Source organism: Lagenorhynchus albirostris, chromosome 12, assembly GCF_949774975.1.
Source record: "Lagenorhynchus albirostris chromosome 12, mLagAlb1.1, whole genome shotgun sequence".
Classification (NCBI taxonomy): domain Eukaryota; kingdom Metazoa; phylum Chordata; class Mammalia; order Artiodactyla; family Delphinidae; genus Lagenorhynchus; species Lagenorhynchus albirostris.
Window position 1 is genome coordinate 2,181,345 of NC_083106.1, and position 26,946 is coordinate 2,208,290.

The following is a 26,946-nucleotide window of genomic DNA, read 5'->3' on the forward strand; positions in this document are numbered from 1 at the left end:
CCTGTCCAATACGATAGCCACTGGCCACAGGTAGCTATTTAAATTTAAATTTTAATCAATTAAAATTAAGTGCAATTACGCATTCAGTTCGTCAGTTGCATTAGCCACGTTTCAAGCGCTCAAAAGCCACGTGTAACTAGTGGCTACTGTATTGCGTAGTGCAGAAAGTTCTCTTGGACAGCACTGCTCTAAACCTGCAATCCAAAACCTCCAAAGTCTTCTGAAGCTGTTTCCTGTCTGGTAATGGGTCTAAATTCTAATGATAAGTATCACAGCACTGTCGGAGGACAGCATGTAAAAGTGCTTTGCAAATTATAAAGTGTTATATAATTTTTTTTAATTATTGCAGTGTTGTAAAATCATAGTCTTGGACGTACTAATACTTTGGCCCTTGGATCTTCTAATCATGTTAACTCTTTTTCAGAAGATGAACTATAGATCTTGATGCTGACATTTATACTTTGTTCTTTAAGACTGAAGTACATTCCAAGTTCTGCACCACTGATAATTTCTCTTAATGAGGATGGTACCATTTATATGTATGTATGTGTGTGAGTGTATATACATGTAATACTATGTAATATATATAATTATATAATATATGCGATTATATAATATATATAATATGAAAATCACCACTTTCCTATAAGGACCATATCTATCAGAAATTAGTAGAAAAATGTTCCAGTCCATATGAGCTGATAAGAGTCCTAATTTTTGCCCAGTTAGAAAGTGATTACTGTGGGTTCCAGAGAAGGTGAATGAGTAACAGCCCTGGGTGCTTCAGTGACTGTCAAGTTCATTAATGCTCAGCAGCCTTAGTGACTGATACACGTCTAACTCAGACTCCAAGACAGAATGTGACTTCTAGGTACTGACTGCTTTTCCTGGGCCCTGATTGGTTTCTTTTAGGGAACTACAAATCTCCTGGTGCTTGAAGCTTTTAGGCAGCACGATGGAAAGAAGCCTGAAGAACGTTCTGGTGCTTTCCTTTGGATTTCTACTTCTTTTTATTGCCTACGGAGGTCTGCAGAGTCTGCAGGTAGGTGTATACAGTCGTCATGTGATCTTACCTTCTGAATGTCTCTGGGACTCCAAGAATTCCCGTGGCACAGACAGCGAGGAACGTGGGGTTTCACCCTCCAAAATCCTCTAAAACAAACAGAGGTTTTTATGTGCAGCCCCAACTCCCAGTTCAGCAGGATGGTACAACTGCGGGTGTTTGACCCTCAGACAAGGAGAGCTGGTCTTGGGTTAGTGATAAAATCCACTTTGCCTTTGCGTGGGTAAAAGGAGACACAAGACGAATCACTGTGAATTTGTGGCCAGGGGCAGGAATGAGAATTCATCAGAGGTCCTGATACCACGTAGATTCCTGCTAGATCTTCCCCCGGGTAGTTCCATTTTAAGTCTGATCTTTAACTGTGAATGAAACCGCAAGGAAGCCCCAGGGCTGGTCAGGAAGCAGCCTGTCATCACGCCCTTGTGCTTTCTTCGCCAGCTTCGTGCTCTGTGGCCTGGGGGCTGCCGCACAGTGGAGCATCTGCAAGGTTTCTGATGACGAGTTAGTGTGGTCCTGGAAGGTCTGTCAGTTAGCGACAAGAAGTAGGCGCCTACTGTGTGCACAGAGCTGAACAAGAAAAGCATGTGCAGGGGGCTCAGAATCGGAGGTGCAGGACAAGAGAGGAGAGATTCAAATTTTCTGTCTTCATTTTTACAGTACAAACCCTTTGGACTTGTAGGTTGGCGAGGTAGCTCAGATTCAGCCCTGAATTCCAAGTGCATGTTTTCCTCCATGAACCCCTATTCAGTCTTTTTTCTGACTAGGGTCACAGAGAATGAAATTATAGCCCATGGTGATTCCCAGAATCAAGTTGAAGGGGAAGCACAGCCCTCTTTCTTGCCAGGATACTCCATGACTTTGTAGACATTGCTCAGAACGTTGTGATGTTGTAAAATGCTAATGTGTGTGAAACACCTGTTGTGTCATGCGGCCTTGAGCTCACGCTGAATGCAGTGTGTGCTTTCTGGAAGGAGAACGTAGCGAGACCATGGACCCATCAGTGACACTGTCCCTACAGAAGCTTGCCCCACCGGAGGAGGTCCTGCTGTCAGCAGGTGGGGCAGCTTCCCTGGGTTCGGGCGTGACTGATGGGATCCGAATTCTCAGGAAGCAGTTGTGATCTGACAGCTGCAGCTGAATGACGGCAAACTGGCCCCCTTGGAAGCCAGGGGAGGGAGTGGGGGGACCCTAGGAGCTGCCAGGAGTCCCTTCTCTCGGGCTATGGCTGTGGGAAGCTGAGGCCACACACACGTGGAAGCCTCAGCCAGGAACTCTCGGCGTGGCGTCTGTGTGGAGAGAGCAGCGCAGCTGAGGGGGAGCCACGCTGGAATCCACGCCTTCCCCGGGGCTCCTGGGCTGGGCACTGCTGTCTCTGGTGTGGCCTCTTCCTCTCCAGAAGACCGGAGATGTTAGAGAAGCAGCCCTCCCGCCCAGCCATGGAACTACCCCACCCGCCACTCACCGCTGCTCCGTCCCCGCCCTTATCTGGCCCTATTTCCTTGCCCACTGCTCCAGAACATGTAAACATGGTTTAACTCTGTCAGTCAGGACTGGCTTTGGAAACAGCAGGTAAGGACAGGGATGGATGTGGCCCTAGGGATGGCTGGATCCCAGCCACGTTGAAGGGACCTGCGGTCTCCATCACTTCCTTCTGCTTTCATCTGCTTGGCTTCTTTCTCAGGCCCCAGCGAGGCAGCAAAGGTGGCCGTAGGCATCCCCGGATTGCCAGTCCCGGTCTGGATTCGGTCGTGCGCTTGCCCGGGACGCAGACACGCATCTACAGCGCCTTCCCCACAGCAGACGGCCTCCTATTTATTATTCAGATCTCAGTGTACACGTCGCACTTCCATCTCCCCCTGCCCTGTGCCCTGGGTCCCAAGTCTGGGCGAGGCGCCCCGTGTGCACGCCAGGTCCGCTGGCGGCTCCCCGAGGCCAGGCCCCGCCACCCCGTCCATCGCTGTATCCCCTGCCTCAGACAGCGCTCAGCACTGGATCCAGTGGATCCAGTCCATTCCCCAGTATGGCGTCTGGGGCTCCTGTTGGTCTAGTCTGGCCGGCTGTCCAGCCTCACCTCACCGGAAGAGCTCAACAGCTGCGGCCAAAGACCCCAAAGACCTCCTTGGGGCCTTTCCTCTCAGGACGGGGCCTCCGCAAACACATCCCCTAAACGTCCCTCCTCACCCACACCTCCCGACCTTTCCCTGGTCCCCTCCGCACCCTGCAGGTCTCGCGAGGCCTTGACTCCTTCCAGAAAGTCTCCTGACGCCTCTGGACTGGACTTCGTGCCCCCCCAGGAGCTCGGCCCCTGAGCTTCCCCCTGCAGGACTCACTGTCCCACTGCAAGTGGCCTGTTGGAGGCATCCCTGGCCCTGGCGGTCCTGTCCGTCACCCACTCCTGGGTGGTGGCTGGTGGCTGATGTCTTTCCCTTTCGTATCCCAGGAGCCACACGTAAGCTTCTGCTGGTCAGTGCTTACGGCCGATCCGTCGATCGACTTGCCGAGTGAGCTGAGTGACCGTCCTCGTTGCTTACATACAGGTCACTCCCGTGGGCTTCTCCTCGGGCGTGGATTTTGCAGGCTGGCTCTCCTAACACATGGAGAGACAGGGATTCGAACATGGTCATTCACTTAAAAAAAAAAGACATTTGGTCTCGAAATTTGGTTCCCACTTTGGAGATTGAAACCCGCCTTCCTTTCCAGCGGTGGGCAGCGGAACTCCATCATAAGTAACAAATGTACCTCGCCGCCGACTGGCAGCAGGGCTGTGGGTGGAAAGGAAATTCCAGAGCAGAGCAGTGCTGCCAGCCTCTCATTAGCACACAAAGAGGCAAGGTCACTAATACGTGAGACCTTAATACGTGAGTATTAAGAAAACAGAGGGCCCCGGCGAAGCAGTCCCCACATTCCACACTCCTAGCAACTGGAGTTAGGAGCAAAGATTTCCAGATAACCCCACTTCAGGCAGACTGTTCAACTTTTGTCTTCCAACCAGACTTTAGAATTTTCATGGGACCAGATGTTCTTGTTCTGTTTCAATTAATTAGCAAACATGACTAAGCACCTGTTTGGGGCAAGGCACTGGGAGAGATTCAGAAAAAGCAGAACGTTCTGTGCGCTCAAGACCCTTGGAGACCCTTGGCATGCACTTGAAGGAAGGGCACCATCTGGAAAGAGGATGAAGGCGGTCAGAGTGTGTTGAGGAAAGGGAGAGGAAATCCTGGGGTGAGAACACAGCCTATGGGGTTTGGAGTCTCCAGGAGAACAGGAAAGGGATGGGCGGGGAGGGCTTCAGAGAGGCCCCCCACTGATGGGTGGGATCTTCTGTCGTCTTGCTGGGGGACCAGGCAGGAAGGAATGGTAATAGTCCAGGCGTTACAGTCCTGGCTTTGGGGTCATCTGGACTAATTAGCTGAGTGTATGATCCTACGCCGCGTGTTTCTTTCCCCCGTGGAGGTAGTAACGCCTGTCTCAGCCATAAAGGAGAAGGAGCATGACAGCTCGCATTCCGGTGTTTGCACTTTGCCGACGCTCTAAGGTGCTGGTTTGCTGAGTTTGGGGCTCTGGCGTCTGCAAGGGAAGAGACCCTGTGTGCGAAGTTTTCTTCTCTGGTGTCTGGTCAGTTGTGTGGGGCACAGCGGGGACCCCCTGCACAGTGACCACAGGGTCGGGCTGAGCTGGATGCCGAAGCGAAGGAAACACACGGACGGACCCTTGTGAAGGAAGGTCTGGCTGCGAAGGGAAGCACTAGTCTTCTTCCCCACCCCCTCCTCTACCCCTTCTCTCCTCCCCTCCCCAGCCTCTACTCCCCCTCCCCTCCCCTCCCCCTCCCCTCCCCTCCCCTCCCCCTCCCCCTCCTCTCTCTCCCTCCACTCCTCCCCATCCCCCTCCCCTCCCCTCCCCTTCCCCTCCCCTCCCCTCCCCCTCCCCCTCCTCTCTCTCCCTCCACTCCTCCCCCTCCCCCTCCCCTCCCCTCCCCTCCCCTCCCCTCCCCCTCCCCCTCCCCTCCCCTCCCCCTCCTCCTCCCCTCCCCCTCCTCCTCCCCTCCCCCCTACTCCCCTTCTTCTCTCTCCCTCCACCCCCTCCCCCTCCCCCTCCACCCCCTCCCCCTCCCCCTCCCTTCCCTTTACAAGTGAAATAAATGGAGGAAGCAATTATGCTAATAGGTTTTTCTTTCGCAGCAAAAGCCGGAAGTCACGGCTGCCATTGCCTTGGCCTGAGCTGGCTCTGGTTACCTATTTGACCTTTTGTTCGCTTCACACCACGCTATGCTAGGCACCAAGTGAGGAATGACAAAAACAAGAAAAGTGTGCATTGTGTCTACACAGCGTTAAGCTGGGGCTGCTGGCTCTGCCTCAGGCCTAGCGGGAACCTTGGTCTCCAAGGAGGCCCCTGGCTGCCCTGGCCCCCCGCCTTCTCAGGGATGAGGCAGGGGCTGCAGGAAGCAGGAGGCGTGAGGGCCCCTCTGCCCCAGGCGGGGCACACTGGCTGCTTCCCCCGCGTCTCCACTTGCTGATTCCCCTTGACCAGAGTTCACTGCAGTCTCCTCCCCTCCCATCCCTCGGCTGGAGGACAGGCCGCCTGCCCAGGCAGCCTGTTGCTGGGGGTCTCCAGGACCTGGAGATGACCCAGACCACCTAGCCCTGGCAGCCGGGCCCCTGACCGGGCTGGCCTTGTCCCCGCAGAGCAGCCTGTACAGCGAGGACGGCCTGGGGGTGGCGGCGCTCAGCACACTCTATGGCGGGATGCTGCTGTCCTCCATGTTCCTGCCGCCCATCCTCATTAAGAAGCTCGGCTGCAAGTGGACCATCGTCATCGCCATGTGCTGCTACGTGACCTTCACCCTGGGCAACTTCTACGCCAGCTGGTATGCCCACGTTCAGATGCTTCCCGACATTCCCCTCTCGGCTTCTGGGACAGGACGGTAGCGTGGCCTTCTTCCCATGTTTTCCCACCGAGATGTCTCTGTCCCCTCTGCTGGGCCCATGCTCCCCCGACTGCCCATCCTGGCCTCTTCTGAGGCCTCCAGCTTCCCTCCTGGGCCAGGGCACTTTTATGGCCCAGCAACGAGGGGAGAATCTGCCTAAGATGCGGAGGGTGAATTTCAGGGGGACTTAGCAGAATGTGACCTGCGGACCAAACCCCACACCCTCACCCCATCACAGGAAGTGGACGCAGCAGGGCTGGAGCCAGTGCCCCAGGCCAGGCATGAGCTCTACCTGCGCCCTGACGGAAAGGGACCCTTGGGGACCAAGCTCTGAGGGCGAGGGCCACGTGCCCTTGTTGCCAGGCATACACTTATCAAGCATCTCTTTGAGGGACACCCCGCTGCCATCCAGGATGTACTGATAGGATGGCTTCACGTCATTCTTTTTCTTGTTACCGTAGAGTTCTCATACAGAATCCTCATGGAGGAGAGCGACAGCTAGACGGATAGGTAGATAGATAGATAGATTGATAGATAATAAATCGTTTCTAACGTACTGCCATTAGAAATACCTAGAACCCGCCCAGCCTTATTTGTAACCCCAGCTCATTGTAGCTACGTCCAAACACAAAGAAACTGCACAGGCACCGAATTTCACTCTTACAAATGATGCTGAACGAGAAAAGACACAGATTTTTGCGTTCATCTGAGGCTAAGGGGCGACTCTGTCCAGCAGAGCACCACCAATGACACGGCAGTGCTTCCCTGGGCCAGGCAAGGAGCTTCCTTCTCCCCGAACGGAGGGAAGAGCGGAGGGCCCGAGGCAGCCCATGCCCGCGTTTCGTTTCTCAGGTACACGCTGATCCCCACTTCCATCCTGCTGGGACTCGGAGCGGCCCCGCTGTGGTCCGCGCAGGGCACCTACCTCACCACCATGGGAAGCACGCACGCAGAGAAGACAGGAAAGCTTGGCAAAGACGTGGTCAGCCAGTATTTTGGCATCTTCTTCCTCATATTCCAGTCAGCTGGTGTGTTTGGCAACCTGATCTCGTCTCTGGTGTTCGGCCAGACGCCCACTCAAGGTAACAGGAAGGAAGTGGTGACCATGGAGGGCCCCTGGTCCCTCTACACACGTCCTCATTCAGGACTTGAGCAGGTGGTCCCGTGAGGTCGCAAGGCATGGCTCTCAGGCTGCCTGTGCCTCAGGGTCAGCTGGCCCCCGGCTCTTCCCCAGGCAGTCTGGTCGGGTCTGAGGGTCCGTCTGGTCCACGGGTGCCCCATCAATTCCAACCCTGGCCTCCCCTGAGCACAGGGGAGCCTGAGGTGCCCTGGGGAAACTTAGGGCCACCGCTCAGCTGTGGCACTCGGGTTCACGGAGTCCTTTACTATCCTTCTAGACTAAGAACGGGTCCCATGGATTTATTTTGCCCCTGAATTGGTCCATTCACCAGCGTTTTCCTTGTTACACAAAGGACCACTTATCACTTAACAGATTTGAACGTTTGGTGACTGATGCTTTAATTCATCTGTCTGCCTGACCACAGACAGGGCTGCAAAGTGTGGCTCTGCCCTATGCCTGCACCCTTTGATGTCTGAGGACTTAGACCAAGGACAGAGGAAATAAATACCTTCAATTCTCACAGGAAATGTATTAATGGGGAAAAACGTTCTAACTCTCCTGCTCTTATCAGGATCATGTCTCTCTCTCTGCCCTGATCCTGTTAACCCATGTAAAGTCCCACGTTTGGGAAACTGTAATAAAAAATCTGTCTCCCCTTTTTGCTCATGTGATGTCATCCCTTGCTAAGTGCATCCACAGAAGGGAACCTTTACGGTGGACAGACACCAATCGTTACTCAGTATTGGAGAAACCGTCAGCAATCAGCCAACAGAAGCTGGGGTGAAGGTTCAGTCTCTGACATGACTGTGGTGAAGGAGCAAACGGGTTTACTTTTAAAGACATACAGACAAGTGAGCTTCAGTCTCTGCCGATCATAGGACACAGAATGTGAGGGCTGGAAGGCACTGAGAGAGCACTGCAAGTTCTCTCAGCCTTTCTAGGCTTCCAGCCTCCACACGACGAGCTGCGCATCTCACCGGCCAAGGGGATTTTGCAGAATTTTATGTGATAGAATCTGTTTGATGGAAACAATGAAACACTGAGTGTTCTTTCCTCCATGACATCCATCGTCTCTCTCCCGAGATTCTGATGTAGGTCTACTGAGGGTCACTGATCGTTCCAATTTTATTCTTTTAATGGAGAAGAAAGTAACATTCAGAGAAGGTATGCAATAACCTGCCGGAGGTCATGGGACTGGTTCCAGGTGAATCTGAGAGAGAACCCAGTGGGCCTGACACCCAGTCTGATGTACTCTAGTTCTTAATTAATTCCGAAAAGGGGACAAGGTTCAATTACGTCAAGAATGTAATATAACAAGTCACCGACATTTATTGCACATTGGTCCAGAGTGTCTTAAAATCAAGTACCCAGACACGTGCCCAATGGGAAAAGCATTCTGGGACACTGGGTCAAACGAGCCCTTGTCTCGTGACTCTGACCTATGGTGATGTCTTGTCCTCTGCGTGTCCAGGCTCCTTTTCCCTGGGCGTTTTCTTCCTTGTGTACCGTCTCCTGTCAAGTTACCCGTGTCCTCAAAGCACCTCTTTGCTTCCTCCTTCACAGGGGCCATCCCGGAGGAGCAGCTCCTGTCCTGCGGGGCCAGTGACTGCCTCATGACCACGGCGTCCACCAACAGCACCAACCGTCCCTCCCAGGAGCTGATCTACACCCTGCTGGGCATCTACACAGGTACGTGCTGGGCACCAGGAACCCAGGCAAAGCAAGCCCATCGCCTTCCTGGGTTGAAAAGACCACCTGCTCAAGGTATGAATAGTCTCTTCACCTGCAAAAGCCCCACAAGACGCGTCCAGCTGGGCTGTACTCAGCCTTTTCCACATGAAACCGAACGCAGCAGCCTCTGCTGACCGAGGTCTCCTGTGGTGATAGAAGCACTTCGCGTCTGCACCATCCAGGCCGGTAGCCATTACGCGCACTTACTTAAATTCTAATTAACGAAAGTAAAATTACCGTTCTGAGCTCACAGCAACCACGTTCCAAGTGCTGAATGGCCACGCGGAAAGATGGCAGCCCCAGCAAGTGGACCATGGCCTTGGTGGGTTGTGGCTACTCGTGTTCTAAGTACGTCCAGGTGGATTTGGGAAGTCCCAAATCCCGGTGTTATCGCCTTTTCCGAGGAGTACATTTGAACGGCTTCTGCTGAGAGTCTGGGTTTGGGAACGGGTCTCCCCAGCACCCGCCCTCGGGCATCGGCGAGGCCTTGGGGCTCCCCCTGCTGGTCACAGGGCAGCGGAAGGCACAGGACGTTGGAAGTTCATGAAAGATGGTTGCCCGAGGGAGTGAACCCCTATGGTTCTTATCCTTAGACGCTCATTTGAATGGAAAATGTTTATGTTAATAGCTTTCTAAATGACTTTGCTCTTACAGATGTATCACCACTTTTTTTTTTTTTTTTTAATTTTATTTATTATTATTATTTGGGGGGCTGCATTGGGTCTTCGTTGCTGCACGTGGGCTCTTCTCTAGATGCAGCGAGCAGGGGCTTTGGGAGCGTGGGCTTCAGTAGTTGTGGCACACGGGCTTAGTTGCTCCGTGGCATGTGGGATCTTCCCGGACCAGGGCTTGAACCCGTGTCCCCTGCCTTGGCAGGTGGATTCTTAACCACTACTCCACCAGGGAAGTCCCATGTATCACCACTTTGACGCGCGTAGTTTTGTTGTTGTTACCATTTGAAGAAAATTTAAGGGTATTCTTTGTCATTTTTTTTTTTTTTTTTTTTTTTTTTTTTGGCGGTACGCGGGCCTCTCACTGTTGTGGCCTCTCCCGTTGCGGAGCACAGGCTCTAGACGCGCAGGCTCTAGACGCGCAGGCTCAGCGGCCATGGCTCACGGGCCCAGCCGCTCTGCGGCATGTGGGATCCTCCCGGACCGGGGCACGAACCCGTGTCCCCTGCATCGGCAGGCGGACTCTCAACCACTGCGCCACCAGGGAAGCCCTGTCATTCTTGAATTCTAGAATCTGTAAAGGTCTTGGACCGTGTCCTTCTTAAAGGTCAAGAGTCTGGTAGGTATCGGATTTGGTGGGACTGAGTGCAGGACTCCACTGGGAATCAAAGGTCCAGAGGCCACGTGCATGGTCAGTTGGTCTCGCCTGTGAGATAAGTTGCCACCAACACGCCGGTCTCTTTCAAGGTTGCTTCCAAGTCAGAGGTGCCAAGTGAGCCTTTTATGCTACAAGGCAGAGCGAGCGCTGGCAGACGCCAAGCAATGTGCTCGAACTTCTGTGGCCCAGAAACCAGCCAGACAAGACCCTGACTTTCAGTGACCTTAGAGTCCAGATGTGTCTTCAACTAACCAAGATTTGATAGGACGCGTGTTTTGAACAAAGTTCCCAGTTGACATGTAGTTACATCTTCTGGGGAAGTTGCGTTCTAGGGCAGCTTTGATGGGGAGGTGGTACCCAAGCCAGGTGTTGAAGGGTGAGTAGGAGTTTACCAGGCAGAGAAGGGGACGTGAACAACACTGAAGGCAGAGAAGCCCCAGAGGGAGCCAGAGTGGCTGGAGGACAGGGGTCTGGAGGGAGCAGAGGAGCCAGAGACGGGCGTGACCAGCAGTGGCCTTGAGTCTGGACGTGCACTTATTTGTCTTGCAGACAGATTCCCGTGTTAGTTTAGTGTGAGCGTGAGAAAAACTACGGACAGAGAAACCAGTGCAGGGGCGATACAGTGACCCAGAAGACGAAGGGGAGTGAGGACGGTGTGCCGAGCGAGGGAGGGGCGGCTCAAGACAGTTAGAGTGACAACTAGCAAGACTGGACACGGTATATGGGAGCGATGGGCCGACATTCTGTTTGGGAAACGTTCAGCCTGACGTGAGGGCAGAACAGTGTGTCCCCTGGGCAGTTAGGGACCTTCCACAGAGGTCCTGGTTCACAGAGAATCCAGCCGCCTAAGTCCAGACGTTTATGTAAAGCAGGGACCTTGCAGACGTCATACGGGGAAACTCTCTTAGTATCTGGATCCTGGTTCGCAGGGCTTCACACCCTTCTTCCTTCAAGCAAGGCCATGTTACCACAAAGACAAAAGAAAATTATAAAAAACAGAACTAAAATAAGAAAGGAGAAAAACAGACCAAAGCAAAGAGAGCACCATCTCCCTGGAGTAATTTTCTAGGACTCCTGAGCTCTGCCCTCACGAGGCAGCGTATTAGCCCTACCACCAGCAATCGCCCAGTCCACGCCCCTGCAGATGGCCCTGGACCAAGGGACCCTCTGGACACGCGTCTGTTTCCTGGTGAACATGTGACTTCTAGTCCTACCCCCGGCCACCGCCGCTGCATCTCAGCCCCTGTCCCGGGGAAGCTGTGTCCTGGGGCTGCTCCGAGCTCAGGCCGGGGAAGGAGCTGTGGCAGGTGGTGGGTGTTCACAGCCAGCTGATGTGCCGGTTTGGAGGAGCGCCTGCGTGTGCTGACTTGCTTTGACAGTTAAGTGGGAATCATGACCCCAGAGGACGTCAGTGCCATTGTGAAACGTCTGCGGACAAGAGTCCGGCCTCATAAACTTGGTCACCAGGTTGAGTTAGCATGAAATGGGGGAGGGGACCAATGCTTAGCCAGGAGGAAAAGCAGCTGAATTACAGAGATGAAGCTTAGCTGTAAAGTGGTGCTCCTCAGCGTGGAAATGCAGTGATTAACTACGGACTTCTCTGGGACGCGTGGGGGGACTGGTTTTACCATTTCTCGGGCAATTTGGAGGAGGGCTGACTTGGTGAGCCTCACCGTTTCAGTACGGCTCAGGCAGCTACGCCACAGTGAGGGGCGAGCCTGCTGCCTTGGGCGTCTGGGGCTACAAGAGATGGAAGAATAGCAGACAAGGTTGGGGACCAGTAAAGACACAGAGTGGCTCAAATCCTCTCTAAAGGGTGATGGGTCAAAGCCAGCAATGAGCGATAAAAACTGTCCTGAAGTGTCCCCGATCCCACCAGGGAGAGGAAAGACCACCACTGGACCTGAGTTCATCTGTGGGTCCCAAACCACGTGTATCATTATCATGGTAGATGGAAGAACAGTAGAGACATAAGAAATGACAAAGGGCCCTCAGCCTCCGTGAGGGAGCGAAAAGATGTCCACGTAAAGAACAGGAAGATTAAACAGACATTTGTTCTCCCTCGAGAGACAGGAAGGTGGGTTCATGGCAGAGAAAAAGATCTCGTCATTACCTTCTGGAATCATGAAAGTACAGGATATCCCCTCAAGGGTGAAAGGAATAGTTGTCTTGAGTCATTTTTTGATAGATCCCCTGTTCACAGGGTCCCAAATACAAATATTGTAAAAGGGAAAATCCCCCTCTCACCGCCACCCAGCTTTCCCGCAGCCATAGACAGCCCACATAGTCTTTAATTCTTAGACACACCTACCGCACGTCTAAACAAATGTCTTTATGCCCCTCCTTATCCAAATCAAATGGGAGCACAGTAGACTCCCAGCTCTGCACCTGGCTTTTCCTTTCAGCCATTTGTCTTGGGGGGAAACTTCCCATCTCAGTATGCAAAGAGCTCCTTTCCTTTCTCCAAACGCATCATCCCACTGGGGTTGGGAGATACCCTAATACGTGCAGCTCCTACCACAGGACGTTTGGATGAAGAGATTTGGGATGAACATGAAGAGAAGCCAATGGTAACTTTCCTGGCGGGACCCATAACCCTGAGAAGGGAGCCTAGCTGTTGGTAGAAATTACTTTGAGGATTCTGACGAGAGAAATGGCGCATGGTTAAGGGCCCTGAGGACCTCGGGGGTCTCTCCCCAGGTGTCTGTGTTTCCCATCACCTGCTCTGTGGGTGAGACAGCCCGACAGTCACAGAACCAGCACACGAGGATCGAGGCAACGTGTGTGGCCTCCGAGTCCACAACAGGGGTCAGGGGCTCAGCCTGCCTCCGTCACCTGAAATGTGGATCTGAAACCGACCCTCCGTTTCGAGAGGAGGAGGAAGTGAGGAGATGAGTCTGGGCGTGCGCGGTGCCACTGGAGCCCGTCACAGCAGCCCGTCCCCGTCTCCTGTCCTTTCAGGGAGCGGCTTCCTGGCGGTCCTGCTCATCGCCGTGTTTCTGGAACCCATAAAAGACGCTCAGCAGGAAAGTGAGGGAGAGAAGCAAGCGTCACCGTTCTGGTCCACTTTGCTGTCGACGGCCAAGCTGTTCAGAGACAAGCGCCTCTGCCTCCTGGTCCTGCTGCCGCTGTACAGCGGGTTCCAGCAAGCCTTCCTGGCCGGCGACTACACGCGGGTAGGCGACGAGGCCGGCGGGGCCGGCACGGGGTCCGGGGCTGCGCTGGGTCCTTCCCGGCCTCAGGAGAGCCGCCGTGTGGTTAGGACATCAGCCCACCTGGGGACACCCCTCACTTGAGATGTGTTCAGGGAAAGGACCAAAGCTGCTCCGGAGTCATCGCAGGGACACTTACCTGCCTGCATCTCACCCTGTGTCCTCATTTTAGAGTGAAAAATAGGGAAAACCATGAAATCCACGAATAACACTGAAATTCCTTATTACCTAGTTTTTAAAAATTTTTATTTTATATTGGAATATAGTTGATTTACAATGTTGTGTTAGTTTCAGGTGTACAGCAAAGTGATTCAGTTATACATATACACGTATCTATTCTTTTTCAAATTCGTTTCCCATTTAGGTTATTACAGAATATTGAACAGAGTTGCCTGTGCTGTACAGTAGGTCCTTGAGGGTTTTCTATTTTAAATATAGCCGTGTGTACGTGTCGATCCCAGACTCCTAGTTTATCCCCCCACATTTTCCCTTTGGTAACCATTTTTTTCCTAAGTCTTTGAGTTCGTTTTGTAAATAAGTTCAGAGGTATCATTTTTTTTTAAATTCCACATATAAGCAATATCATATGATATTTGTCTTTCTCTGTCTGACTTACTTCACTTAGTATGATAATCTCTAGGTCCATCCATGTTGCTGCAAATGGCATTATTTCATTCTTTTTCATGGCTGAGTAATATTCCATTGTATATAGGCACCACATCTTCTTTATCCATTCCTCTGTTGATGGACGTCAGCAGGTTGCTTCCATGTTCCATCCCCACCCCAGCTCCCTCCCGGGAAGGCTTGCCAAATGGGCCAGATAAAAGGCAGGGTAAAAATCTGAATTTCAGATAAACCACCAATATCTCTCAGTATAAGTATGGTCCTGAGTATTTGGACACCCAAGAGTTTCTTTGGCAGCCCTACTCTTAGGACAGTCCTGTTGGGGTCTTGGAGTTTCAAAGAATGAAGACAGAATGACAAACAGTCTCCCCGCTATCCAGATGCAAGGGGCCTCCTAGCCGGTCTCCTGTCTGTCCCCAACCCTGCCCCCGAGTCGCGGCAGGAGCGCTTCTTCTCATCTCTATGGAGATTCCCTTCCTGTTCCTTCCATCTTCTTCTTTTTTATTAAGACTTTATTTTCTTAGAGCAGTTTTAGGTTCACAGCAAAACTGAGCGGAAAGGACAGAGAGTTCCCGCACACCCTCTGCCCCCACACGGGCACATCCTCGCCCGCTGCCCGCCTCCAGAGGGTCCGTTTGTTACAACCGAGGAACCTACCTGGATACATCGTCATCACCCCGAGCCCACAGTCTACCTGAGGGCTCGTTCTTGGTGCTCTACATTCTCAGGGTTTGGACAGGTGCATAATGACATGAAGCCATCATTATGGTGTCGTTCAGAGGAGTTTCAAGGCCCTAAAAATCCCCTGAGTTCTGCCTGTTCATTCCCCGGCTCTGTCCTCACCCAGCTGTCTTATAGGCAGGATGGGAAATGACCCACACCAGCAAGAAGAGTTCAGATTCGCCCCTGTATAAATAACATACGGTACAGATACGCGGGGAGAAGTCTGCCAGGCAGCCATGCAGAGCGTTCCCTGTTAGTTCTTACTCAGAGGAGGGTTTTCCTTATGAGCACAGGCGTTCTCCACCCTGGGAGCTGGAGGCCAGCTTCGCGGGCCAGCGGTCACAGGGCAGAAAGCGTTTTAGCATGGGCTGTATTCCCGGATCAAAGTGAACCCCCAAACTGCAACTTCCGAGCTCAGCCCTGGAGCAGGCCTGAGGCAGCGCGGGTGACTGGCCTGTGCTTCTCCCCCAGTCCTACATCACCTGCGCCCTGGGGATCCAGTTCGTGGGCTACGTGATGATCTGCTTCGCAGCCGTCAACGCACTGTGCTCCGTGCTGTATGGGAAGCTGGCCCAGTACACAGGCAGGATTGCTCTCTTTGCGCTAGGTAGGTGGACCGTGGACACACAGTGGACGCACTCCTGGGGCAGGTCTGGCTCCACTGCGGGCGATTAGAGCGTGTGTGATGAGGGCCAGGGTTGGGGTAAGGACGGGGTTTGGTGCAGGTACAGAAACGGGGCCCACACCCGCAGTGGGGGCCATGGGGTCAGGCAGGAGACAGGGAGCCTTCCAGAAGGAGGAGATCTGTGTTCACGTGGTGGATGAAGCTGGTCTTCTAAACGGGCATCACCTGCTATTTTTCTTGAGGGAACGAGAAAGATCGGAGACAGCGTGGATAAGGAGAAATGAGGGTGTTAAGGAGACAGCTAACTGGTGGCCCGGTCAAGGCCCAAAGGGTCTGTGGTGAGGGAGCAAGAGGGAGGGAGCACATTAACCATTGGTCAGTGCTCACTGGGGGCCAAGTAATTTGCTTTATATCGAGGAGAGAACAGAGAAGGAGAGTAACTTGCCCAAGGTCACACAGCCTCGGAGAACCCAGGCTGCACCTGCTGTTTCTGCTCCTTGGCAGTCCCTGAGGGTCATAAGCTGCTCTGTTCCCACACTCGAGGGACATCACAGCGTCTGCAGAATCACGAGGCCAGGGCTTAGGGCTCATCATGATAAAGTCAGGAGGAATGAGGACGTTCTCCCCCAGCCTCTCCCTCCTCGTCCTGTTTGGAAGCCCCAGCTCCCCGGCTGGGGCGCCCCTTCCCGTCCCCTCCTCATGCCCCCTACTCAGTGAGAAGCAGGGGTCCCACCACTCGCTCCTAATGAAGAAGCCCTTCTCTCTCCCATTCTGAAGCCCCATAATCTGGGGACCCCTCTGCCCAGCAAGGCGACACTTTCCTCTAAGACACAGAGGTGTGTCACCCCCAGGCCCCCCACCCGATGATGTGCAGGCCAGAGGTGGACGGAATCGCACACCTGCCAGGCATGCCCTGCATTTCACCTTCAGTCTCCGTGTGCCACGTTAAAACCCACCTGAAGAAATCAGTCTGGATTATTTTAGGAAACATCATTCCCGCCAGGAAGCAAATGGTCAGAAGACTCGTCCTGTAGCACAGAGTGTCTGAGAGAAGCCCCTTTCCCCGCTCACAGGTGCCGTGACCCACCTGTCTTGCATCATCGCCCTCCTGCTGTGGAAGCCTCACCCCCGCCAGCTGCCTTTGTTCTTCGTATTTCCGGGCCTCTGGGGCGCGGCCGACGCCGTCTGGCAGACACAGAACAATGGTGAGTGCCCGGCACAGAGCCGTTCCTGCTCAGGTGGCCCCACCTTGGCCAGTCATGGGGGGACACGTGGTGGGTGGAGGGCCCCCCAGGGGGACGTGGTGACATGTGCAATAAGGGCAGTGGAGCGGGGACCACACAGGCGGGAGGGCTGCAGTTCCACACTGGGGATTTGCAGTGCTTTCTCTGAGCGTCTCCTCAGATCCATGATGTCCATGAAGTGTGCAGCTTTCTTTCCTGAGATGATGGTTCCTTCGTGGCTCCCCCCTGGAAGAGCTGGTCTGAACAGAACAGCCGCTCTCAGCTGAGGTTGGGGACAGGCGGAAGCGCTTACAGGTTACCGTGACAACGTCCCTGCAGTGGCTCTAGGGCTTGGGGGTGGGGGGGGTGTCAGTTTTCGGGAGAACGGAGTTAAGGGCGGGAGGGTCAGCAGAGGCTTCACCGTGGGGGCCACGCCCGAGTGGGCTCCTGGCGGATAGTCCTCCAAGCAGCGGGGAGCCTGGGGGAGGCAGGGAGTTGGGGAGGCCGGGGGGGGGGGGCGGGAGGAGCCGTCTCTGTCGCTTTAGCGCCGCAACAGGACTCCACAGACTGGGGGCTTGTGAACAGCAGACATTTACTGCTCAGAGCTCTGGGGCTGGACGTCCAGGGGGAAGGCATCGCAGATTCGGCGTCTGGAGGGCTGGTTCACAGAGGCTCTCTCTTGCCGTGTCCTCACGTAGAGGCTGGGGCGAGGGGCCGATCTGGGGTCCCTTCGCAAGGGCACTGACCCCTCCCTGAGGGCCACACCCCACGACCTCGCCCCTCCCAGAGGCCGTCGCCTTGGGGTTTCAGACACTGAGAGGAGAGGCTGGCTGGCCCGATGTAGGGCCGACGTACCACTGAAGGGTCCACTTTCACTCAGCACTGGTGGACGCAGCAGCAAGGGTTTAGGGCGGGGGCTGGCAGGGTCACTGCTGCCGTGACTCAGGGGACTGTGCGGACCCACCGGGAGGTGGAGGGCAGGGGCGGGGGCTGGGAAGGAGGCCGAGGGGCGGAGCTTCTGGACGCAGGGACTCAGTGGTCCCCGGGCCAGGCTGGGCGTCGGGATCCCCAGGCTGAAGGCGGCAGACGAGCCCACAGACCTGGACGCATCAGCTGAGGGGCTTGGCTTGAGCTTGAACACAACAGAGAGAGGACTCCGGCGGGGGGACCCAGCACTGAAAAGGGGCTGTTTGGGGCGCGTATCACTTACGATTATTTCAGGCTGCGCTGCACGGCACGCGGGATCTTAGCTCCCCGGCCAGGGATTGAACCTGGGCCGCCGTAGTGAGAGTGCTGAGTCCTCACTACTGGACCGCCAGGGAAGTCCCTCTCGTAGGATTTTAGATTCAGACTGAAGGGCTGTGAGGGGAGGGGCCAGAAAAGGAGGCCCCTGGCCGGGAGGGGAGGGGTGCCCTTTCTTTGGAACGCGGGGGAAGGCAGTCAGAAGGAAGGATACGGGCCCTTTGTCACCACGGGGAAAGGAGTTAATTCACGCCTGAGACATGTGGCTTCCTAGAGAAGCCACAGCTGGCGACGACCTAACAGACGGTCTTCACCGCGAGCCGGCCGTCAGTCCTGCGAGGATTCGTTCGCTGATGTAGGCCAGCCGGGCGGCATCACCCTCAGCGCACTGCCCCCTGCAGAAGCGCGGCCACCGGCCCGGGCCTGGGGCAGAGCGGGACTCGGGCCCAGAGGTCCAGCCGCAGCCTCAGCTGATGTTGCAAAGAGGGCGGGTGAGAGGCGAGGCAGGCAGAGCCGCTGAGGGCAGGGGGGCCCCCGCCAGCGCAGGGGAACTGAAGAGCTGCCCTCAGGCCGCCGAGAGCGGTGTGCGTGACCAGTGCTGTCCGGCACCCTCGGGGGCCCTGCACCCCGACAGGGCGGCCACCAGACGTTCGACAAAGGCCTCGGAGGCCAGGCTGTGGACGTGAGGGACACGGGAGAGGCAGGCGGGGGGCATCAGGGGAAGAGGTCCCGGGAGCCCCGAGTGCGTGGGGAGCTGGACGGCCGGAGCCAGGCCTGGGCTGGAGGCCCAGGGTTCAGACTGTGGTGCAGGGAGCTCTTCCCTGGGCTGCAGTGGGTGGGAGTCCGGGCCGCCCATGGCGGGTGGGAAGGGAGTGGCCGCAGCCCGGGAGGAGACGTCCAGCCGAGGCCCAGGGAGGCCTCCTGTGGACGCAGGCTCCCCGCGGGTCAGGAGGCGCCCTGGGTTGGCGGGTTGGCGGCATGTCCTGCCAGGGGATGAGCCGTAGCTGACTGGGTCTGGGTGGGAGACCACGGGAGAGAGGGGAGAAGGGGGCTGGCGGGCGGCCCATGGAGGACACGGAGGGCGGCTTGAGTTCTGTGTGACCTAATGGGACGAGGGCTGAGGGCGGGAATCCTTGGCCCTGAGTTTCCCGAACACCTACGTCCCTGGCCCCGGGCGGGAGGGTGTTGGAGGCCCCAGGAGGTGAGCCGTCTACACTGCCGGCATCCTGCAGCTGCGTGAGCCCGGGGCCCCAGAGGTGAATCTGGCTCAGAAGAGAGCCTCTTCCTTTGGAAACACCACCCACCATTCAGCCCTTATCGGGGAAACACCCAGGACTGGAAACTGGGTCAGGCCAGTCCACAAACAAGCCACAGGCCAGCGTTTCCAGGGGCAGGAGGCCTGGCCGCTGTCCCTACACCCAAAGAGAACAGGTACACGTGACCTCACCCACGGTGGACTCAGTACTCCAGGACGGCCTCTCCTTACTATCTTATCTGTTGCTGGCTTATGAAACAGCTGAAAACATCACTGAACAAACCCCGTGCTGTTGGAACCAAGGGGTTTGGGTTTCACAATCTTGGCAGGAGGCTCTCCTGAAGTTCTGAACCAGGTGACAAAGGTGTGTGAGGCTCAGTGCCGTAATCTGGTGTGTTTGGACAAAGGTCAGCTGGTGGAAGCAATGACAAACTAGTCTCAGGCTGGGCTGCGATGTTGCTCAACAGAAGAAATACTTAATCGGTTGGGGAAAGGTACACAGGCACCGCGCTAGCTTTTCTTGGCCGTGCAGACTTCTAAACGAGTGCAGGTCACAACTTCCCCCGTAGGAATCTTAGGCATTTTCCCCAGGGAGCATCAGGAGAGAACTGCTTTCAACATCCCAGAGGAGGTGTGAAAGACGCCCACTGTTTTACTGAACAGTCCAAATGTTTCTGCCGTCTTGTTTTCTAATTAGCTGACATCTCTGAGTTCACTTGAATTTTTTACAGTATTTACACATTAGAAGTCAGCAGCCACGCAATAGTCCATACAGTAATTCCTTAGGTGTTTCAAATGATTGCAAATAAAATGTTTGGTTTTCTTTCTCCCTGAGATATAGGAGTAATTGCTTTAACTCTCCTTTTCTTTCCACGGACATGAGAGACCGTCAGGCAGAGCCTGTCAAAATTGTGCAGAGTTACATGAGGTCCAGTGAATAACTTGGATAAAGACCTCCTTGAATAAGGAATGCTAATTTAAAATGAATTATTTCTGTCTTTTTGTTCAGATCAAAAGTAATTTGTTTCAAGGAAAAATCAGTTGCTGGGGAAGACTGTTGTTTTCGTGTACGACTTGAGAATTTCTTTCGGCGTCTATACTGGCGATCGTCTTGGCTATAGGAGGAATGCTTTAATGACTGAGTTCCCTGCAGGCTGGCTCCACCAGGCTCTCTCGGGCTCACCACCCTGCAGCATGGTCCATCCATACCGTCTCTGTATTTTCAAAAACTGGAAATTTTGTGTAGCTTTCGCCACCTCCCAAGATCAGCTCTCTCTCATTTTTGCTTTTTCAATAGCGAGTTGGATTTCTAATCCTATTCTCCCTGAACGTGTCTCTCTTCTAAGAAGATCCGTGAGCCACATACTTTCCTAGTTAATGAGACTGGATACAAGTCAGTACAATTCAACCCTCCTTTTCAGTCATCACCTCTCAGTTTACAAACATTGTTACAGTTCTCCAGTTTAGAGGCAGATCAGGGGCGGGAAGCGTCCAAGCCCCCCCACCCCGCCCCGTCCTGGGGCAGAACCGTGCTTCTTGCTGCCCATGTTCCCACTGGGCTCCGGGGATCCCTCCGGCCGTTGGAGCCGGTGATCTGGGCGGCTTTCTGTTTATCCGCCCTGACAGTTCACGAAAGGTGGGTACCGTTGCCATGGCAACCCTTGCGCGCGCCAATGCCTGCACTTGAGATTCAGAATGTCTGGCCTAAAAATACTCTTTTGCCCTGTCAGCCACCAAAGGGGCTGTTTTCAGGTTGACAAACTCAAAAAGCCTGTCTTCTCTTACATGTCCAGTTCATGTATCCTGTCTTTTCCAAACAAACAATACTCATTCACATCCTGTCATCCGACGACAGCGGTCAGCATCCGGTCACTTCCACCTGGTGCCTTTCCCAGGTCAGGCTGCAAGCAGGCTTTTCTCTTCCTTTTTCTTTTGGAATAATCTTAGAGCAACAGGAAAGTTGCCAAGACGGTACAGAGTTCCCATATACTGTTCACTCTGTTTCCCTTAACTCGAACACCTTACAGAACTGCAGTACATTTGTCAAAACCAAGAAATTAATATTGGTACATAATGAAGCTTCAGACTTCGCTCAAATTTCTCCAGGTTCCCCCGCACCATCCTCTGTGTGCTCCCGGGCCCCAGGCAGGCCCCGCGGTGCGCGTAGCCGGCCCACCCCCTTTGTCTGGTCTGTGCCAGGTTCTCATTTTTCTTTGTCTCTGATGACCTTGACTTTTGGGGAATACTGATCAGGTGTTTCGTAGACTGTCCCTTAATTTGGGTTCATCTGATGTTTTCTCACAATTAGGCTATAGAGCTAAGGGTCTGGGGGAGGAAGACCCCAGAGTGAAGCGCCTTTCTCGTCACATTGATCGGGTTACAGGACAGCACATGACTGGTCATGGATGCTGTGGACCTCGATCGCTGGTCAAGCCAGGGTCTGGCTCCTCCCACGCAGAGGGCTGCTCTTCCCTTCCACTGTCAGTTCTTTGGAAGCCAGTCACCAAGGCTACGATTCAGGGGGAAGTAATTACCCCTCACCTCCTGGAAGAGGCGTGTGTACGTGCATCAGGTATAGTTCTTCTAGGACGAACACTTGTCCCTTCTCCCCCGTTTATTTAGCTATTTACTCAGAAGTTTGTCTACATCAGTATGGGCTCATGTATTTATGGTATCCTTTGGGTTACAATCTAATGCTACGTTACTTACTCCTTTGCTCTAATTGTTCCAACTTTGGCGACTGGGGTCTTTCCCGTTGGCACCTGTGTCCTTTCGACTCGCCCCCCCCCCCCCCGCTACCTATTTTGGGTGTTTTTAGTACCTCCTCACTGTTAGGCACTCCAGAATAGTCTAGGCTCATCTGGTGACTCCTGTACCAGCCCTAGGTTAGCCATCTCTCCAAGGAGCCTGGTGTGTCTTATTGGAGAATGGTATTAGGAAGTAAGATCTGAGTGCTGGGTGCGCTCATTGCTACTGAGGCACTCTCAGTGGACAGAGTGAGGAGGTGGGCATAGGCTTACTGGCCCATATATATACACACACATCTATTTATTTCTGTATCTGCATATCTATCTATCTATCATGTATCTGTAAAATAAGGCTGAACTCACACTGACGTCCCAGCACACAGGCTCATTCTAGCACCCCCTTCTCACCCCCCACCCCACTGCTGATCTGTAACTTCTTTCTTTGACCGTGAGAAACCCAGTTTCCACTCTGTATACCACATTGCTTATTTGTTCAGTCCTAGCTCACATGTAATTTCAGAGTTGTTGAACTATTGCTTTGAGAATACTTCTCTTTTTCATGTCTTTCCCTTCTGCCCTCCGTGTCCTTAACGGTTGGAATTTGACACAATTAACGTGCTGCCTTCTTTACGTTTGGATTAAAATAGGAAACAGATCATGAGTAATTTCCCCAAAAGCCTGACTTTAATTATGACTGGTTCTGCCCTCTTCTCCTCAGGCTGGGCCATATTCCCAAATGGGGGCAAATGGAGTCCCCCAGACTCCCTTTCTCTGCGTTTTCTTGGACGGCAGTTCCGGCTGCTGACATCAGCCTTCTGCCGGCCGTGATCCAGCCTCTCCTGGACACAGCCATCTGAGGAGGGGGCAAGGGAGGGGTCCTTCCCTCTTGTCCAGCTGTCACACGTCTTCTTCCGTCTCTGTCGTTCATCCAGAGGCACAGCCAGCTTCCCACAGACTTCTGGGTTCCAGGTCCTCCCGGTGAGGGCCCCTCCTGCCTCCCAAACTGCTGAGCTGTTCTGCACGCGAGGCTGTGAGCTCACAGCCACTCGACCTCTCTTCCCTGCGGGTGGATCCCCTCACCAGGGTCACAGTTCAGAATCAGACTCACAGAACGGCGAGTTCTTCATTTGGCATTTAAGGCCCTGGGGGCCCAGAAAGTTTAAGTTTATGGGAAAACCTCAGGAAGCTGAGGATCCCATAGCCACTTAAAAGGCTGAACTGGATTTGAACCAGAACTTGCCCAGGAGAGAGTGGGCAGTGGGTCCCCTTATCCTGGAGCACAGTGGTCTATAATTGTCACGACCTAAACTTAACCTTGAACTCGCCTAAAGACCCCAACCTATAGACCAAAAACGTTGACTTAAAGCTAGAGTTGGCTGTGTTACTGGATTTTCAGAACGTCAGGGTGCATTTGTCAGGAACCACAACCCGCTAAGGAAGCAGTTGGACCTTTTTGCCGGAGAACAGGACAGAATCCACCACTTGTAGCCATGGTGTCTCACCTTGGATTTTCTTCTCTAGCATCTTGTTTTTAGGTCCTATTTTAGAGTCACCCTCAGAAGAAAGACAAGAGACCTTTAAGTAATCTCAGAAGTTAAGTCCCAGGGTGTGGTTATTAGGTTCTCTTTGTGCATTCACTTCCATTAGAGAGGGCGCTTTGCAGACTCCACACAAGAAGCACACCTCCTTCTGAATGTTCCAGACAGCCTCCAGTTTTCCCAAATAGGCATGTGTTGTTTAAAATGTGTATCTTATGTCATATCTTATATCTGCCTGATGGACCCCGCCCTGAGCGGTTCCTGTGCAGATGGACATCTGAGTAACCAAATGCCGAGGGGCGTCTCCTGGGCGCTGACATTTCCAGGCAGGGCTGCAGGAGACCTTGCTGCTGCCCTCAGACCTTTCCCCCCAGTGCTGGAGGGGCCCCTCCCCCCTACAAGCCTCCCCTCGCCTGTTCTAAACGCGGGGGAGAAGGGGAGGGGTAGAAGGAAAGGGGCAAAGTTAAAGGAACAGAATGAAAGCTGAAAAATGAATATGTGCATGAAAGTTCCGCCGTCCGCTCTCCCCACCACAGCTGCCCGCCCTGTAGGCGGGACAGTTCTGAGGACACGCCCACCGCCCTGCGGACTGCGCTGCCTCTGGGAATGAAGGACTCCGGGTGCAGATTACGTCTGGTCCCGCTGGGCTCGGGGCTGTCTGCCCATCCCCCCCGCTCTGGAGTCCACCCTTGACATTTTGGTTCGCGCATTATCTGACCCACATGCAAAGGGGGTGCCTTGGCCCGTGCCGTGCTGTGTGGGGTCACGTGTCCTTTGTTACCTGGACTGCCTCACCAGCGTGGGCTTTTGGGTTGTAAGGGGAAGGGGAGAAAAGGAAGGAGCAGCTCTCCCCCCAGGACTGCCCACCGTTTACTTGGGTTACTGTTTATCCTCTGAGAGGTGTGCTGACCCGCAGGACGTGCTGACACTGCAGGACGCGCTGACACTGCAGGACGTGCTGACGCTGCAGGACCGGGCTCAGCGTTTTGCCACTTCATGAGTCACCATCCACCCATGCGTCCACTCAGTCATTCAATAAGGATTTTCGCTGACACTGGGTTGCGCTGGAATTATCATTCCAGATAAGATGGGTTCCTGCCTCAGGGAACCCACGGCCTAGCAGAGGACAGGGGGACGCAGGGCAAGTCCATCGGCCAAAATGGTAGGCGTGGTGACCAGGCAGCTCCGGGCAGTGCAGCAGGACATCGGCCGGGATGCTCAGGCAGGTCCCCCTGTTGAAAACTTTCCCTTCCTAAGTGTCCACCTTCCAGACACACTGCTGCCTCGCTCACGTCCTGGGGATGGGGTTGATTCCCATTCGGCGAAACTTTACCACACTGCAAGCAGGAACAGAAAATCATTTCCCTTCACCTAGAAGCATTATCAGACTGTACTAGTTTGCGAAGGCTGCCACGACAAAATACAGCAGAAATGGAGACTTGAGGTCTGAGATCCAGGTGTGGCAGGGCTGTTCCCCGAGGCCTCTCTCCTGGGCGTGTACTCGGCCATCTTCTCCCCGTGTCCTCATGTGGCCGTCCCTCTGTGCATGTCTGTGTCCTGACCTCCTCTTCTTATATGGACACCTCTTATATAGTCACACGGGATTAGGACCCACCCTGATGATCTCCTTTAACTTGATCACCTCTGTACAGGCCCAACTGCAAATACAGTCACACTCTGAGGTCCTGGGGGCCAGAACTAGCACATGTGGATTTGAGGGACACAGTTCAGCCCCTATCACAGACTCAGGTCATTTCTCTCCCAAACCTTCAGACAACCACCCAAGGGCAGAAAGAGAAAGACAAAGACCGTATGCTAACACACACATATGGAATTTAAGAAAAAAAAAAGTCATGAAGAACCTAGGGGTAAGATGGGAATAAAGACACAGACCTACTAGAGAATGGACTTGAGGATATGGGGAGGGGGAAGGGTAAGCTGGGACAAAGCGAGACAGTGGCATGGACATATAAACACTACCAAACGTAAGGTAGATAGCTAGTGGGAAGCAGCCACATAGCACAGGGAGATGAGCTCGGTGCTTTGTGACCACCTAGAGGGGTGGGATAGGGAGGGTGGGAGGGAGGGAGATGCAAGAGGGAAGAGATATGGGAACATATGTATATGTATAACTGATTCACTTTATTATAAAGCAGAAACTAACACACCTTTGTAAAGCAATTATACTCCAATGAAGATGTTAAAAAAAAAAACCACCCAAGGGGGTTTGAGTCCCTTCATCAAGAACTCGGTGTGGGGCGGTCTCACTCGGAGGCTTCACCTGGCTGAACGCTCTTACCCCTAAAGTCTCCAGGAGGGGCAGGAAAGGCCCACACAGTGGTGATCCCCTTGCCCTGCGGCAGGCACCAAAAACCCCACGGTTGAATAACTTATGTACTGTGCACTTCCCCTAAGTGCAGGAATGAATGGCCTTCCCCCTTCTCGCCTTCACCTACGCGGGTCCCACCTCTCGGCCTTGCTTTTCTTACCTGCAAAGCTCGGGCTTGGGCCGCGCGCCCTACGGTGCTAACTTTCATCCGTTCTGCTTCTTGTATATACGGTGGCTCTTCACTGCTAGAGAACATCACCCGACTTGCTATCATCCACAGCGTGAAATAATTCCAGTTTTTACAAAGGAAGGTCCTGGTTTTATTGGGAACACTGGGCCGTGGGGAAGTTGCATATTTCCGGTAATGATCAGAAGGGTCGTTTGCGGTTTTACAGCCATATTTTCACCCGTCTCCCCCTGCAGCTCTTTTCGGGGTCCTGTTTGAGAAGAACAAGGAGGCCGCCTTTGCCAGTTACCGCCTGTGGGAAGCCCTGGGCTTCGTCATCGCGTTCGGATACAGCATGTTCCTGTGTGTCAGCGTCAAACTCTACGTCCTCCTGGGCGTCCTGAGTCTGGCCATGGCGGCATATGGAACTGTCGAGTATCTGGGGTCCAAGAAGGTGGCCAGGCTGCGCACCGAAGAGCAGACAAAACCAGCTGAGGAAGGAGTAACACAGACAGAAATGTGAAGCAACAAACCCCACGGTGGATGAACCCAGAGCGTATCAGCGGGAGAGTTTTACCTGAAGATGCCTCAGAGTTTATAGTGGATTCTTTACGACTACTTCAACGTTTCATTTTTTACGTGAATTTTTTTTTTCTATTTTATCAAATTTTTCAGTCCACCCTCTCATCCATAGAGATCCAGAGTATATGTGAAAGATATAAACTCAGGGTACAATCAGCCACTCAGAACTTGCCTAGAATCATGGGGGTAACAGCTGATGCTTGTTGTTGTTGTTGTTGTTAAGAATTGGAACGCTGCTTAAAAAATGCAGCCCAGGGCTTCGCTGGTGGCGCAGTGGTTGAGAGTCCGCCTGCCGATGCAGGGGACGCGGGTTCGTGCCCCGGTCCGGGAGGATCCCACATGCCGCAGAGCGGCTGGGCCCGTGAGCCATGGCCGCTGAGCCTGCGCGTCCGGAGCCTGTGCTCCACAACGGGAGAGGCCACAACAGTGAGAGGCCCGCGTACCACCAAAAAAAAAAAAAAAAAAAAATTGCAGCCCAACACCATCATTTTACAAACAGGTAAACTGAGGTCC

The 26,946-nt window shown here is 53.8% G+C and overlaps 1 protein-coding gene across 3 annotated transcripts; it reads left to right on the forward strand.

Moving 5' to 3' along the window:
- Positions 1 to 4,425: 4,425 nt before the first annotated feature.
- UNC93A (unc-93 homolog A) lies at positions 4,426 to 26,871 on the forward strand. Of its 3 annotated transcripts, none has more exons than XM_060168173.1 (8): positions 4,426 to 4,598; positions 5,746 to 5,927; positions 6,840 to 7,069; positions 8,671 to 8,796; positions 13,129 to 13,343; positions 15,198 to 15,333; positions 16,425 to 16,556; positions 26,109 to 26,871. In XM_060168173.1, the coding sequence occupies exons 1-8, from the start codon at positions 4,554 to 4,556 to the stop codon at positions 26,372 to 26,374; spliced, it is 1,332 nt and encodes a 443-aa protein (XP_060024156.1). In that variant the 5' UTR covers positions 4,426 to 4,553; the 3' UTR covers positions 26,375 to 26,871. The 3 variants fall into 3 exon arrangements, with proteins under 3 accessions (XP_060024156.1, XP_060024157.1, XP_060024158.1); XM_060168174.1 differs by having other exon boundaries at positions 4,459 to 4,786; XM_060168175.1 differs by having other exon boundaries at positions 4,515 to 4,598; positions 5,751 to 5,927.
- The last annotated feature ends 75 nt before the right edge of the window (positions 26,872 to 26,946 follow it).

What these genes read in the sequence shown, in the direction of transcription:
- UNC93A (XM_060168173.1), top strand. Translation starts at nt 4,554, where the DNA reads ATGACAGCTCGCATTCCGGTGTTTGCACTTTGCCGACGCTCTAAG. An exon ending in CGGCCAGACGCCCACTCAAG is followed by an intron (nt 7,070 to 8,670) that starts GTAACAGGAAGG and finishes CCTCCTTCACAG; the next exon opens with GGGCCATCCCGGAGGAGCAG. An exon ending in GATTGCTCTCTTTGCGCTAG is followed by an intron (nt 15,334 to 16,424) that starts GTAGGTGGACCG and finishes CCCCGCTCACAG; the next exon opens with GTGCCGTGACCCACCTGTCT.